The sequence below is a fragment of the Mastacembelus armatus genome, chromosome 15 (genome assembly GCF_900324485.2).
Source record: "Mastacembelus armatus chromosome 15, fMasArm1.2, whole genome shotgun sequence".
NCBI lineage: Eukaryota > Metazoa > Chordata > Actinopteri > Synbranchiformes > Mastacembelidae > Mastacembelus > Mastacembelus armatus.
Window position 1 is genome coordinate 6,487,542 of NC_046647.1, and position 15,167 is coordinate 6,502,708.

General features: G+C 41.3%; 1 protein-coding gene across 2 annotated transcripts in view; it reads left to right on the forward strand.

Moving 5' to 3' along the window:
* Positions 1–11,914, forward strand: part of adgra1b (adhesion G protein-coupled receptor A1b) — a 134,336-nt gene extending 122,422 nt beyond the window's left edge. For both annotated transcript variants that reach the window (XM_026310056.1, XM_026310057.1), the window contains 2 exons: positions 7,382–7,477; positions 7,853–11,914. In XM_026310056.1, coding sequence (XP_026165841.1) covers positions 7,382–7,477; positions 7,853–9,281 — 1,525 coding nt within the window. In that variant the 3' untranslated portion in view covers positions 9,282–11,914. The remainder of the gene's footprint in view (positions 1–7,381; positions 7,478–7,852) is intronic.
* Positions 11,915–15,167: the final 3,253 nt, after the last annotated feature.

Here is a 15,167-nt window from a genome sequence, read left to right on the forward strand (position 1 = left end):
TTTTCATTACTGCTTGCTGTGTGTGTATCTTCTTCGGCCAAGGACTGGGTCATGGAAATTTCTCATTTCTTTTTTCTTTTTTTTTTTTTCTTATTTACCTGTATACTGAAACTGTGAAGTTATAATCACAGGCTATTCCTATCCTGGCTCCTATTTGTTATTTTAAGTAGTGGTGAAAAGGTCTGTGACTAATATAATATAATATTAGATTTATTACATTAATGATTGCTGATTAATCAGTGTGTAAGCAGCATTTTACTGCTATAGCTGGTCAAGGTACAGGTTCTTTAGCCTATATAGTTTGCGAGAGAAGCCGATTGGTTCCCAACCAGAGTCAGGCTGCCACCAAAGAAAGAAACTGAGAGGTCATGAAGTGATTAATTGACTGAGAAAAAAGTTTTGCCAAAAAAAAAAGATATATATTTGCTCTTCTGTAAACTGTTGGGGAGTTTTAACTTCTACAGAAGTTTTTGCAGTGAAACTCATAGACATGAAAAATTGTAAGATGCTGCTTTTTTTTTAGGAAGTCATAATGTCAAAAGGTCAAAAAAGTAAATACTGGTGTCATAAGCAATTCATTGTATTTTATAAGCTTACGATATTGTATTTCCCCAAGTATTTGTCAACCATAGCTGTCAAAATAAATGTGTAAAAAGTCCAGTACTTATTTCTGAAAGGTACTGTAGTCAATGTATAAAGTAGTTATTCAAGTAAAGTACAAATAAAGTAATTCTAAAGTGCAATATTTGAATAAATGTACCTATTTATGTTCCGCCACTGAACTTAAGTTGTATTGTTCATGGAATATTTGCTTCTTCTAGTTACGAATCTCAAAACTAATGAGAAGTAGATTTGTGCAGCAGTTGATTTATGCTACTTTATGTTTTGTTTTGTTTTTTCAGGTGTTTACTGGCTCATGTTTCCTTTAAAGGACAACAATAGCTTTACACAGATGAGTTATTACATCGTTTATCTGCCAGAGACATCCACAGCTTGTTTGCATTCTTTCAGGCCTCTGGCTTTTTTGTTCTCTCTGTAGTGACTTGTCGGATCTTCCTATTTATATCTTTGGCTCTTCTTGTGGTTTTCTAACACATTTGCTCATCTTAAGAAACTGCATTTTTGATCTGAGTCCCTCGCTGCCACAAATGAGGAAGTTTAGATTTTGAATGGTAATGGCTCATTTGATGTGAAAACTGAAATAGCCAGTAGAGCAGAGTCTACCAGGTTCCTTTTAATCAGTCAAATTTCTGAATTGAGGCCTATTTGGCTCAGAACCTGCTGTTAGTCTGGACGTTTAAGGTGCAAACTGCTGCTTAGGAACAATAACTCTGACAGAGAGAGTTGTCTAAGACTGACAAGCATCTGTCTAGAGTCTCTATATAACACCAGTTAATATACTGTGTAGGACCACTAATGTCACACATCAGTAGCTCTCAATAGAGCCTTTTCTGTCTTTCTTGACTGATCCTGTCTGGTCATCCACTTATTTTTTGACCATTATTAAGTGAAGAAACATTTTATCAAGGCAACTTAAATAAAGAAGAAGTTTTAGAGGGCTGACTAGCAGCTGTTTTGATCTACTGTAATCATTATTATTGCCTCCACCATTATACTTGAGCCCAGTGATTTTCCCAGCCAGAGTTCTGGTACCCCATAGAGTCCATCCATCTATCCATTATCTATACCACTTATTCCTAATTAGGGTCACAGGGATCAGCTGGAGCCTATCCCAGCTCTCTTTGGGTGAAAGGCAGGGGTACAGACAGGTCACCAGTCCATCACAGGGACCAATAACCTCACACACTCACACTCCTATGGTGCAAGCATTCAACTTGACATACATGTTTTTGGACTGTGGGAGGAAACCAGAGTACCCAGAGTAAACCCACGCAACCATGAGGAGAACATACTCCACACAGAAAGGCCCCTGGCAGGTTTCAAGCTAGATACCTTCTTGCTGTGAGGCAACAGTGTTAACCACCAATCCACCATGCTGCCCTAAGCTGTTTTAATATAATTTAGTCTGTACTTTAAAGCATATGTAAAGATGGTGGATAAACAGTTGAAATAGCAAAAGAAAGAAAATTAAAACAGCTGAAATAATTAGTTAACAGCATGTGGTGTAACCATCCACTTTGAAGTCAGTTATAATACAGATATGTGAAACTTGACAGTTGGTGATGAAGGACTGGGCTATTTGAGGTTGTCTGATATGGATGCATGTTTGACAAAAAGGTTGGGAATTCTACCCTGACTGTTTGTTGTAATATTTTGCAGCTTTCTTATAGATATATCTACACATTCTTGCAGGTGTTTGTTAGAGGAAACCCTCTGGAATAACTGAACTGGCTGTGTAGTAAATGTTTTGACTCACTTATTCTGTTTGAGGCCTTCTACTACCCAGTGAGTTAGAAAGAATGGAGGCCAGGTGAATATAAGGAGGCGGAGGAGATTGAAGGAAGAAGAAGCAAATGACTTAATGCAACTTGTTACTATGGCATCACCCCAGTGCTATAACTGATTATCTCAATCACCTACTAATTACTAATCACCCAGGAAGCTGCTGAGCCAGGAGCCTTATCACAAATCTAAATTGAATAGGATTAAATGTATTTTAATTCCCATTCAATTACATAAACACATCAGATTGAATTTTTGCTAGATATGACTTTTTTCACTTATTCTCAGTTTCCTAATTTTCTACTTACTCACACGTTTAAAAAGACGAGCTGGTGGACACAGATGGTGCTCTTCTGTAGTGGTGCCTATGAAATCACTGCATGTGCATCTTATAATCGGTTAGAGTTGGAGAGTGTTGCTGCTTGTTGTGGGGCCTAATGCAGTAATTTGTGGCAGCCTGGCCGATCTCACATATCACTGTGTATTGGTAACTACAGTGATAAGGCATTGTGGGAGCTCTTCTGCACATTACAACTGTACTGCAGCGCTAAACTCCAGAAGCTTCAATGAGAAATCGTGTTAGAGGAAGAATTGAGAGAAGCGGTACAGATGCAAACACGGGGTGCACCGTAACAAGTACATGTTTGTCATTTAATCTCATATTCAGTTGCTTGTGTACTTTTTTTAATATATATATTAGATATAGTGTTATTAGCCTTTCTTTTTTTTTTTTTTGAACCTTATGAAATATTTTGTAGAAGAGATAGCAGATGGCTACCCACATGAAAAGTATTTATGCAAGTAATTATGGATATGCATATGAACCCCCTGGAATACCTTACTTGCTTTTACTCTTGATTTCTATGAAATGTATTGGAGGATCATTATGTATGCACTGACAGTGACATACATATCTCAGCCATACAGTACCACCTGAAGTAATATTCTAAAAAATGTATAAATGAGCAGTATCATACAGTATGTCTGGTAACACTAATTCTGTAATCTGCTCAATAATGCATTCCTGAAGAGTCCCTGAAAGTGACTGAGTATAAGGACCCCTTTGGATAAGGATCCCCTCAACTTTGAAGAAGCACTTTCTTTGCAAAGCAAATCCTCAGACACCTGTGTGATTTGGGGGGAGGGTTTAATATGGAGTGTTCTTGAGACTCTCCCATCCTGCACTGATTGTGAATGAGAAAATTTGTCTGGGGGGTAGACGACATGATCTCGTGGTGCAGCAGTCGAGTTGATCCACAGTGATTGACTGTAATGCTCCCCGTCAGGCAGGCTCATGCAATGAGACTTAGCAGCTGGAGAAAAATCAATTTGTCCTTTGAGTTTTCCCTCCTCCCAGCAACCAACCCTCTTCCTTCTCATCTACCTTTTCTTACTGTCCGTCCACTCCTGTCAGCATTTGATGCCATATCCAGCAGACCATCACAATGACCTTTGTCAGAAATCAGCTTCATTATGTTGGACCACACACGTTAAAAGCCTCTGCACATGCAATTATCTGAGTCATCTAGTGTGATGGGGGAGTAATCATTCGTCTAAAGCAACACATCACCTTGAGAAAACATCTTCCCTTCTAGCACACAATCTCCAAAATCTGGTAAATGTTACCAAATACATTCTTCCTGAAGATTTCAATTTTAATCATTGCAAACAGGCAAATTCATGTTAAAAATTGCAGATAATACTACGGGTTTTCTCTGGATATAGAAAAAAACATTTTTAGGCTAAGCTTTCAAAGGGTAAATTACTAGTATTCTTGGTCAGCCGTGCATAAACTATGAGATATGTCTATTCAAAAATTAAAATGTTTTGTGAGGTAGAAGATCTCACTGAAATCACAAAAGGCTTACTAAAAATCAACTAAAAAGACCAAGATATTAATATAGCGAGACTTTCAGATTTTGTAGTTTTAAAGAAATAATTCAAAATTTTGAGAAATATACTTTTTTTGCTGAGTCACAGGAGAAGACTGACATCACTGTCCCTTTTCATTACCATTAAAATAACGCCATGGCTAGTGGCCAGTTAGCTTAGCTTAGCTCAGTGACTGTAATTACCCCCCACTGAATCACAGTCTGACATTTTTATAGTTTTTTTTATGGATGAAATTCAATATAGCTAACCAGCTGCTGGCATTAGGTTTATATATAACACTGGTGGTATCATAATTTAATTTACTTCAGGCAGAAAGCAACTGAGTGTAGTTCCTAAAATGATGTTCAGATGTGCAGGATTTTTAGTTTAAGTTGAGAACATACATTAATGTTGCATCCTTGCCCTTTGCTTGAGTTATATGACCATCAGTTTGTCCCCAGCTGTGCTATGTATATCCTGGACCACGTCCAGTGAGAGGACGGTACGTTGTCACAAAACAGAGGGCAGTGCATAAACAGAGGAGCAAAGTGTGTAGCTGCTGGCTAAAAAGCACTTCAGGGTCTATTTATATCAGATGACTGCTGTTCTTTAACTCACTCAAAAACACACAGCCATTTTGTTAGTGTTTGAAGGGCTTCTTAAATAGGAAGACTAATGAAAAGAGTGTGTCCAAATTTTACCACATTTGTGTTCAAACAAGTGAGTGTACTGAGAAAATGTGTAATGTAAAGAAGCATCTCAGCAACATGCACGCTGTAATATCCTCACACATGATATAGATCTTTTGCTTCTATGCTACATGTGTTTTCTTGGGCACAGGCCCACAAAAGAAATGCAGCAGCGCAGTGTAGAGGGGGAAAAAGTGGATGATAGAATGTGAGGTTTATAAATCACAGGCCACTTCAACAACCACTAGTTCTTCTCATTTATGCTTATCTGGCTGACGGGTGTGTAAATGGCTTTCGTTTGGAGCAGGGAACCGTTCTGCTCAGAGACAGTGACAGGTCAGTAATGCTGCCTCCCCTCCAAACCCCCAACCACCCCTCAACCCGGGCCAACATCTTGATTGTAATTGAATTTTTGGGATGGCTGCTGTGTGACAGAGGACAGATTGGGGGGAGGGGGTTGGGAGTAGGCATGTAGGGAGAAAACTGAGGATGAGGATGGAGGAAGATTGAACGGTGGAAAGGTTAGGGCAGTGACACATGTTGAGATTGAACAGGAAGGAGGAGGAAATAGCATAGTGTTATTTAGGAAAGTGGATGACAGTGCAGAGGGAGTACAAGGACAGTGCAGGGAGAGCGGCTGGAGATTAGTTTTCTTTCTGTATTGAGCTCTTCAGGCTTATAATATACTATACAGTCTAATATACATCTGTGAGGTGTCATTATTCTCATACCTGCCAGTTTGTCCCTGAAGTTAAAGCTGGCAGAATGAGGACAGCAAAATTCCAGGCCACAGTGCCCACACGAACACATCTGCATATGACAGTCTTAAGGCCATGTTCAGACAGACACCAGCCTTGTGTGAAAAAATGCACCTCCTTACTCATTAAAATTGGACTACATTAGGGTATTTTTCACATTGGGCTTTGACTGGAAAATAGGGTGTACAGGCAGAAAAGTCAGAATGGGCTCAACCTTTGCTGCAGTGCTGCTCCAGTAGCATGTAGTGCAAGTGCAATATTCTTGGCAGATTCCTTTGTAAGGTGAATGTCATATTTCTGTTTTCTGCAGGGTGGTGCAACAAAAGATAAAATGAATGCTACTGTAATAACTTTCCAAAGTTGTGAAATCCTGTCTCAGGGCACTATGAACAGCTGTGCAGTCTTCTGGCATACAATAAGTCTTCAAACCTGTGGATCTATTACTCAAAGCAGCCTTCCTGCATTGTGTTTTATGTCTCCTAGCTACCTGAAACAACAAACTCGGCCAACAAGACCTTTTGTGTGGTTTATATGCAGCTCAACTCTTCCATGTTTTTTGTTATGAATGCAGAGATCATTGCTATTCAGACACCAGCTTAGTTAAATGTTGAATTGTTGAATGCTGGTTTGTTGGTTTATATTTTAAGAGACCTGCAGTCTCCATCATTCAAACTAACTTGAGGATACAGCATCATTTTACCAGTGAAAGTAAATCAGAAGCATCTAACGCTTGATGAGTCAAACTGAATTTAAATCCACCTCCCCCTTCTGCTTAAATCCAGGTTTCTCCTCATGTCTCCTGGGTTGTTATGAACAGCAGATGCTGTAAATTGTAGCAATGAGGGCTGACAAGTTAATCATGCTTGCATCGACATGAGTCAGATTTGTTTTCATAGTAAAATTTGCACTTTAGTTTGTAGCAAAGGAAACAAACCATTGGTGTGATCACACCCATAGAGTGTGATCACAAGCACCATGACAACCTCAGATGTTCAGTCATCAGTGTTCAGATTTTTGGGGATGGTCATATACGAGGAAAGCAGGGAGAGGATCGGACAAGTATGTTGTCGTGCCTGTTCCTCTGTGTCATGGTGTGTTCCTGGAGTTAAGAAAATGCCAAGTTATTTGGGGTCAGCCAAAAGCTTCATGCACTGCAAGTCTATAATCCTATCTGTCACTGTTGGCTTGGATTGTTTGGTTATTATCTCTAACATCTATCTTGTGTGTCTAATAGTATTTCTTAGTCATAAGCTGACAGTGTGCTGCTATAATCCAGATGTAAGACACACAGTAGGATTTCCATCCATCCATCATCTATACCCGCTTACTCCTTAACCAGGGTCACAGGGATCAGCTGGAGCCTATCCCAGCTCTCTCTGGGTGAAAGGCAGGGGTCCACCCTGGACAGGTCACCAGTCCATCACAGGGCCACATAGAGACAAACAACCTCACACACTCACACTCACTCCTATGGGCAATTTAGAGTCACCAATCAACCTGACATACATGTTTTTGGACTGTGGGAGGAATCCAGAGTACCTGGAGAAAACCCGCACAAGCACAGGGAGACAGTAGGATTTGAAAAGTCCAAATTCATGTCAAATATTCTTATACATTCTTCTACTATCTGTGTCTGTTTGTCCCTCTATCACCTCACAGATTTTATTTAGTCAGTGGTGGAGTGCCCCTCATCATCTGCGGGGTCACAGCAGCTGTCAATATAGACAACTATGGCAGCGGGGAGCAGGCGCCCTAGTAAGTCATACAATTACTTCTGCTCTCAAGGTTAAATTACAATGAAGATTGATGTTTTCAGCCATTTTACAGACCTGAACAAACCGTGTGCCTCAATGATTGGATTATTATATTAAATATATAATATAATTAAATAATGGATTATTATTTCCAGAAACAAAAACCTTTATTAGATATTTTTTTAAACAAATGTGCATGACAATATACATATACAGACTTCTATCATCGCAAGTTTATTTCCCTTTGGTGGATGTGTATTTGAATTAGTTTTTCTGATGAGCAAATGGCAATTTGTGTTAAGCAGATCATTATTATTATTATTTTTTATGAACATAAAAATGAACATAAACAAACTAGTATTCCCATGTGTTGCAGCTGCTGGATGGCTTGGGAACCCAGCCTGGGAGCCTTCTTTGGCCCTGTGGCCTTCATCATCCTGGTGACATGCGTCTACTTCCTCTGTACCTTCATCCAGCTGCGGCGACACCCCGAAAAGAAGTATGAGCTCAAGCAGCTGACGGAGGAGCAGCAGAGGCTGGCTGCCATCGATGCCCCAGCACACTGCCACCAGGGAGCCGAGCCTGGAACGTTAGCAGCCCCACCCAGCGGTAGCCACTGCCCTGCTGGCTGTCCAGGTGTTCCCATCAACCCTGCGCTGCTGGCCAATGAGCACTCCTTCAAGGCTCAGTTACGAACGGCGGCCTTCACCCTTTTTCTTTTCCTGGCCACATGGACTTTCGGTGCACTCGCCGTGTCACAGGGCCACTTCCTGGACATGATCTTCAGCTGCCTTTATGGTGCCTTCTCTGTCACCCTTGGCCTCTTCATCCTCATCCATCACTGTGCTAAGCGCGATGATGTCTGGCACTGTTGGTGTTCCTGCTGTCCTGGACGACGTGCCAATGCCTCTTCAGGTGCCCAAGGGCCTGCTCAAGCTCGACCTAAGGTCAACGTGAATGGAGATACTCCTGGGCACGGCCATGGTCACAGCCACTGCCACCATGACTCACCTTGTCAGGGTAAAGCACTGATGAGCTGCAGTCATGGCAGCGCAGGTCATTGTAAACATGCTGCCCTTCCATCCTCACAAAATCATGTAACATGCCTGGCACCGGTGACGCCGTGCTGTGCCGCTCTGCATAGCCAGCAGCTCATGGAAGAGGAGCCTACAGCTACTCACGTGCTGTTACATGCTGACCCAGAAGGTTACCGGCCTGGGATCCAGTTACACCCCTGCCTAAAAAGCAGCACCAGGACTAAAAGTCGTCACATCACCCACCGGGCTGGGGCTGGTGCTTGTGGAGCCGGAAGTGAGAGGGAGTATGCCTATCACATCCCCTCCAGCGTAGATGGAGGCAGCGTGCACAGTTCCCACACTGATAGCCCCCACAGCACACATGAGCGTCACACTCACATCTGTCCACATCTGGCCCATGAAGGCCACCACGATGGGCATCACACTTGCCATGGTGCTGCAGCTACCACGCACGAGGCGCTGGCATGCCATAATCCCTGCCACAGGCATATCTGCTGTGCCAAGGCAGACCTTTTCCCTTCTCTGTGTCCGGCAGAGGCAGGTGACACGGGCGTTTTCCTGTGTGGCTGCGGCAAAGTGGCTGAGGAAGACCCGATGGCAACACATCACCATTTAGAGATGCATGCCCCGCGCAGACAATCCTACCCCCAGAACCCACCCAATCAGAATGGGATTCTAAAGGGGGGCCTCCACGAAGGACTCCTGTACACTTCGGACAGCACAGGGAATATACGCACTGGACCCTGGAAGAATGAAACTACTGTGTAGTGTGGAAAGGGAGAACAGGAGGTAGGCAGCACCCCTGCCTCACCCCACCAAACAAGAAAAAAAAGACTCTTGCCTCCCTTTCTAGAATTTAAAAAAAAATTGATTAACATTTTCAACATCACAATCAGTGTGGGATACTTTTATTTTGATGTCCTCATGTTTTTATGTGTGCTGTTTTACTGTACAGAAATCTGACATCATGTAGATGCTCCCTAAAGAGCAGCCATGACCGGAACAGAATCTCTTCCATCAAGAAAAATTTGTGAAATGTGTGTCACATCATATCATCAGATGTAATTGGTATTTCCACTGTTCCATATTACGACAGATCTCTTCATATATATAAACAAGTAAATGAATGGTTGTATGAATACATTTGTTGCTCAAAGGCAACATGCTGCAAGATTTTTTTACACTTTGAATCTGAATCCATCAAATAGTCTACAATGATGGGGAACCTCCAGTACTTTAAAGAACTCTTGGCATCCATGTTTTAGACAACTAAACCAGCAATTTTAGATTTCATGGGTATTTTTGCCATTCAGTCAAGCAACTGTGAATATCTACTACTACTAGGTTTTCTAAATAATATACAAAGATACTGTCGCTTGCCAGAGATGTGTGGATTCCAGTTAAGTTGTGAAAATTCAAAGCAACAGAAAAAGTGAAAATCAAGCATCCTCTTCCAAGCTGGTATTGATCGTGCTGTCTATATGATGTCTTCACTGTTGTGTTTCTTTTTTCTGGAGAGAAGTAAATAACAGCGCATCAACAGCAAAGTTGTGGCCATTGTGAATAGAGAATTGGTGGTCACTGGGTCCAGTGCAAGTTTTATTAACACTGTGCCACATAGAGCCAGGTCCACACATTACTCTCATTGAACAAACATCAAGCTGCGTAAACATCACTGTTGAAAACCTGCCTGTGACCAAGATCCTGTTTCTCCCCTCTTTATAAAAACTAATACAACTTTTGAGCCACTATTGGCTAAAGAAGCAAAATGACACATGGCAAAACATCAGGGCAAATGCAACGCCTTTATAATTTATTCATTTTAAATTTGCTTCATAAAAGCCCCAAAAAGCATGCATGCCTTGTTGTGTGTAACCCAGTGTTATATTTTAATGGTGTAAGTGAATGCCTGTCCATTAATTTATTATTTACCTTAACCAGACCCCACTGCTGCAGCTTGCCATGTTTCATTTTTGTCACAGATGAAACCTAAGTTACAGACAACTACTATATCATCTTCCACTGATAATCTCTACTTAACAACTTTCCTAGAATCCAGTCCTGAAAAAAATCGTAATGTTCCAGGTCCTGGATTGGTAGTTCGCTGGTGTCAGGAGAGGCAGAGGTTGACGTGCTGTATGGATCGTTTTGTTCTTACCATGAAGGTCACATTCTCTTTGAAGAAGAGAAGGGGAAAGAAGCTTTGTATTGATTTAGAAGCACGAATTTGTTTTTGGAATAACAATATCAAGTACGATACTGACAAAACCAGTCATGCATTTTGGCAGAAAAGTCAAACTTTAAAAAACTTACACCTAAGCAGCACATTTACTATCACAGCAAAGCCAAACCACTTCAGCATGCACACCATCTCTTTAGCCATTGTGTGTATTCTCATCTGTGTATATAGAATTGATTTCTGATGAATTATTTTATGAGATTTAAGATATTTAAGAATAAAATAAGTCTATATGTAAAGACAGTTGTATGGGGAAAAATAACCTATCAATGTTAATACTCAGTATCTGAGTTTAGAAATGTCCTTTTTTGTTTTCTTTCCCTTTTCTGTTGCAATTTTAGTTGACTTCATTAAGTATGCAGACTCGCCATGTGTTGTGAGAGTTATCTTGTCATATCAGAAATAGAAATGCACTACCCATAATAACATTTGGCCTGCCAGAGTAGAATTTGTCACATACAGTATGTTTATTATAGAAATGTTTGTTCAGACAGAAATATCTGAATTTAAAAAGCAACTTCTGCAGAGAATAAAGGGGGAATATTGTGATACTCACTTTATTTGGGTAGCAGGCTTTGAATATGAAAGAACCGTGACAGACATCAAAGATGATGCATGAATCTCATAACCTTTGCACAGGACCACTGGAGTTATTTCCAGCATCTGGGACAAAATGGGAACGTGTGGGCTCCGTTATGAGTTACAATGGCCCGCAGCTGATCACACAATAGGGCTCCTTTGTTTCACTTTTTATTCACCTTGGATGCTGGTGGTCAGTGGCCCTTGTTTTAAAGTTTGGAAGGAATTTGTAACAGTATCACAATAAAACATTTGCAGTCAGCCTCTCCCACAAAACCCACGTTAAACGGGGAGAGTATTGTTCTACAATGTGTGAGTTTACTGATGATGTGTCTTTGGAGCAGCCTGAGCTTTTCGTTGCCTGTAGGATGTGTTTGGCATCATAGGCCGCAGTAGGCCTCCTTGTCTTTTGTCATCAGTAGCAGATATACTGCCCTAAATGAGCTTGCTGGTTTAATTTCAGCTCACCAGACGGCTGCTGGAATATTCACCTGTGGTACTGTGACAAAACCTTAAGCCAGTTTTCACTTTTTTCTACATTGACACAGATTCCAATAAATGTATTTTTTCACCATGCAACAGATGAGAGCATCCTTGGCTTATATTTGATGTTTCCACCACTTGTGTGCATGAGCAGAGAGCGCATTTAACTTATATGACCATGAATGTGAATGAAAGAAAAAGCCTGTTTTTTTTCTTAGTTCTCGTCATGCTGTATTTATTTCTTCTGACAGCATGATGCAGATTGAGATGTCTTACGGAGGCACCACAGGGGAGGATTTCAAATGATAGCAGGGTTGACTGCTACTGTGTGATCGGGTGTGTGTATTGTGCGTACCCAGACCTTGTACGTATACATGTGCAGACGTCTGCACGTGCACACGTCACTCAGGGAATGAGACGGTGCATCTTCTGTGCATCACAAATCACACCTAGGTTTGACAGGCCATGAAACGCATGAGCACATTTAATATGCAGTCGGATTGTGTTTTTCTTCACCATGGCCACACGGCTCTCTCCTCACACTCTCCCTACCATCGGATTATTCGTCTGAGTCAAATCCATGTGAAATTCCAGACCCCATCTCTCCTTCTCTGTCTGCTGTGAAGACCCAGACTGAACATGAGTACTGTAGGCTGTCTGTTAAAGGTGAGTCATGTATGGCTGGAGCCAGTGTCTTTCCAAAAAAAAAAAAGCACAAATGATTTTGTGATTCATTATATAGATAATCAAATGATTGTTTTGAACCAACAAGTGTGTTTTTTTTTTTTTTTTTTCAAGAAAGAGCTGCTGCTCTCAGCTCAAAAGGACGCTTCACCCTGTGGCTGGAAGATAGCAGGCATGTTGAACCTGGTGATTGACGAAGGGAGAAATTGCCCCAGGACAGCATCTGTTTCATTAAAGATTAATCTGGTTTTAGTAACAAAGATGTGTGTTTATGATGCAATTAAGTGTGCTTTAATTTCCTGTTGCAATAACTAGGTTTGTAAATAGGAGCATGAGCAGAGAGATTAATCTGATCTGGAATATCAAGGATTCACAGGCAGTCTGATTTTATTTCACTGAGGGTTTCATATGTGAGCTGCTGATCAGGGGCATGATTTTAGAGTCACTCTGCAGGCCTATGTCCTGACATTTTTGATTGGATTTGGCTTCTGTTTTTTTTTTTTTTTTTTTTTTTATGTGGACACTTCTGCTTTGTCTTACTGTATGTCATCTTCTAGGCCATGTTATCTACATGTCTAGAGCTCCTTCTGTCCTTCTAACTAAACCTTCTCCTACATCTCCAGCCCCGAGCAAACAAGACTCATGATAGAAGGCTGTGATCATCACACTAATGCCATCCTTGACTGAAACAACCTACCTGAGACACGAGATAGAACTGCAGAGAGAATATGGAGGGATCGTTCGAGATTTATAGGAGGAAAGAAACAGAGGGATTGAGCTGGAGAGATCAAAGAGGTAAGAAAGACTGAAAGAGGTGGGAAAATCTTATTATCATTACTTGGTTTCTTGGAAGCTACATTTCTAACGGTGTGTGTGTGTGTGTGGTTCCATGAAATGTATGCATCTGGTGGGCTATGTGTGACTTAAGGCTACTGCAGGGGTGAAATGTAACTAAATTCATACTTACAGGACTACTACTGCTACTAATCTTGAAGAGTATAACTGTGAAACTGTATAACTGCCTGTGAAAATAGTTCTATAGTGTCCACTTTGGAGATGGAGTAGAGGTGTCACTCATGAAGGCAGACATGCTATCAAAGCTTTTTGTAAACACACACTGCTACAAGAAGATTGGAGAAATTACATTAGTAGAGTGTTGAAATGTATTAAAATATGGACAAACCCAAACAAAAACCAGATATCCTCACTGCTGCACTTACAGTTTTCTTAAAAATAAAAACAATAATGGTGAATGGTGAACAGATGCTAGTCATGAGGTCATGACATCTATTCTCTTGTGTGTTATAACTTTTACTTACAGCTGCATCAGTTAACTGTTTTGGCCATTTGGGGGACACAGCAACATTCTCAACTGAAAATGTGTTTCTGGCCACCTGACAAACTGAACTGCAATATTTTCTCTGTTTTCAAATGTTTGGGTCCCCACCATGCTTGTCTCTTTACCTACTAATGCCCACTGTTCTCCAATTAGTCAGTAACTAACTCATGAAAGGCAAGAAGCATTGTCCTTAAAAAACAGTATAGTCAATATAGTCCATACATCCATTGTCAATATACTAGTAAGTAAAAGAGCTGACATAATAATTAATAGAAATGTGCAGTGTATACCTATAAAGCATGTTGCCGTGTCATTCTATGTTACTGACTAAGAAGAAAGAGCCTGCTTTTCCGTAAACAGTCACACTGTAGTTGTTAGTTACTGTAGTTGTTTAACCTGGTGAGCACCTGGCTGTATGCTAATGCAGCCCACGGGGGCTGTAGATGGGAAAAGATAGCTCTCTTGGTTTATTTGCTTGTCAGAGCTGTGTTTTGCCTCAGCATATGCCTCCCTGTGCTGAGGTTGTCTTACAGCCGTGCACTGTTCTCAGCTTCGTCCACGAACACATCGGAAAGCTTACATCCCCTCTCGAAGCACATGAAAGTAATGAACAAAAAACCTCGTCCTATTTTACCAAGCTCAACCCCATTCTGCTATTTCACAGAAGCTTACTGTCAACACAGTCGCACCTGAATTTCTGTCTGTGATGTGACAATCTGAGGCAGCTTCTCATTCTGAAAAAGACTCTGACATCCTGGTGAGTGACATGTGTGATTATTCCCTTTAACTTGTTTTCTTGTCACAGCCATTGGCCCCTGCTGCACTGCTGAATTTCTTTATACATCAAAACCTTTGATGCATGCCAAAAACTCAGTCAGATAGGTATGAATGTTACTGCGCTCTCTAACTCGAAGCTCTGTGTTTGAGGGAGCCAATAGCTGCCAATCTCTGCTGTTCTATGTGTTTGAGAAGTCCACCCACATATCCCCTGTCCCTCCTCCTAAACCAATCTTTGTTATTAATAGCTTCCCCTAATGGTGACGCAGCATGGTACAACTGCAAGGGAGCAAAGAATTTAAATGCAACAGCCGAGTGGATTATGAGGGTCTAAGAGGCTGCTGCTGCTGCAGTCTGAAAAGTCAAGGCTTGAACACGACAGCCAGGCATGCAGGCAGGGCTGAAGCTGGCCAGCTCCATCTCCTCCTTTACCCTTTTTCTCCCTCCTTCAGTGGAGAGAGAAGAGGACAGCTGGGGACGGCATGGTGGGCAAAGGACCAGGGAGGAGAACTGAGAGGATGGAGAGGGAAGAAGGAAGCCAGAAGATTACTGT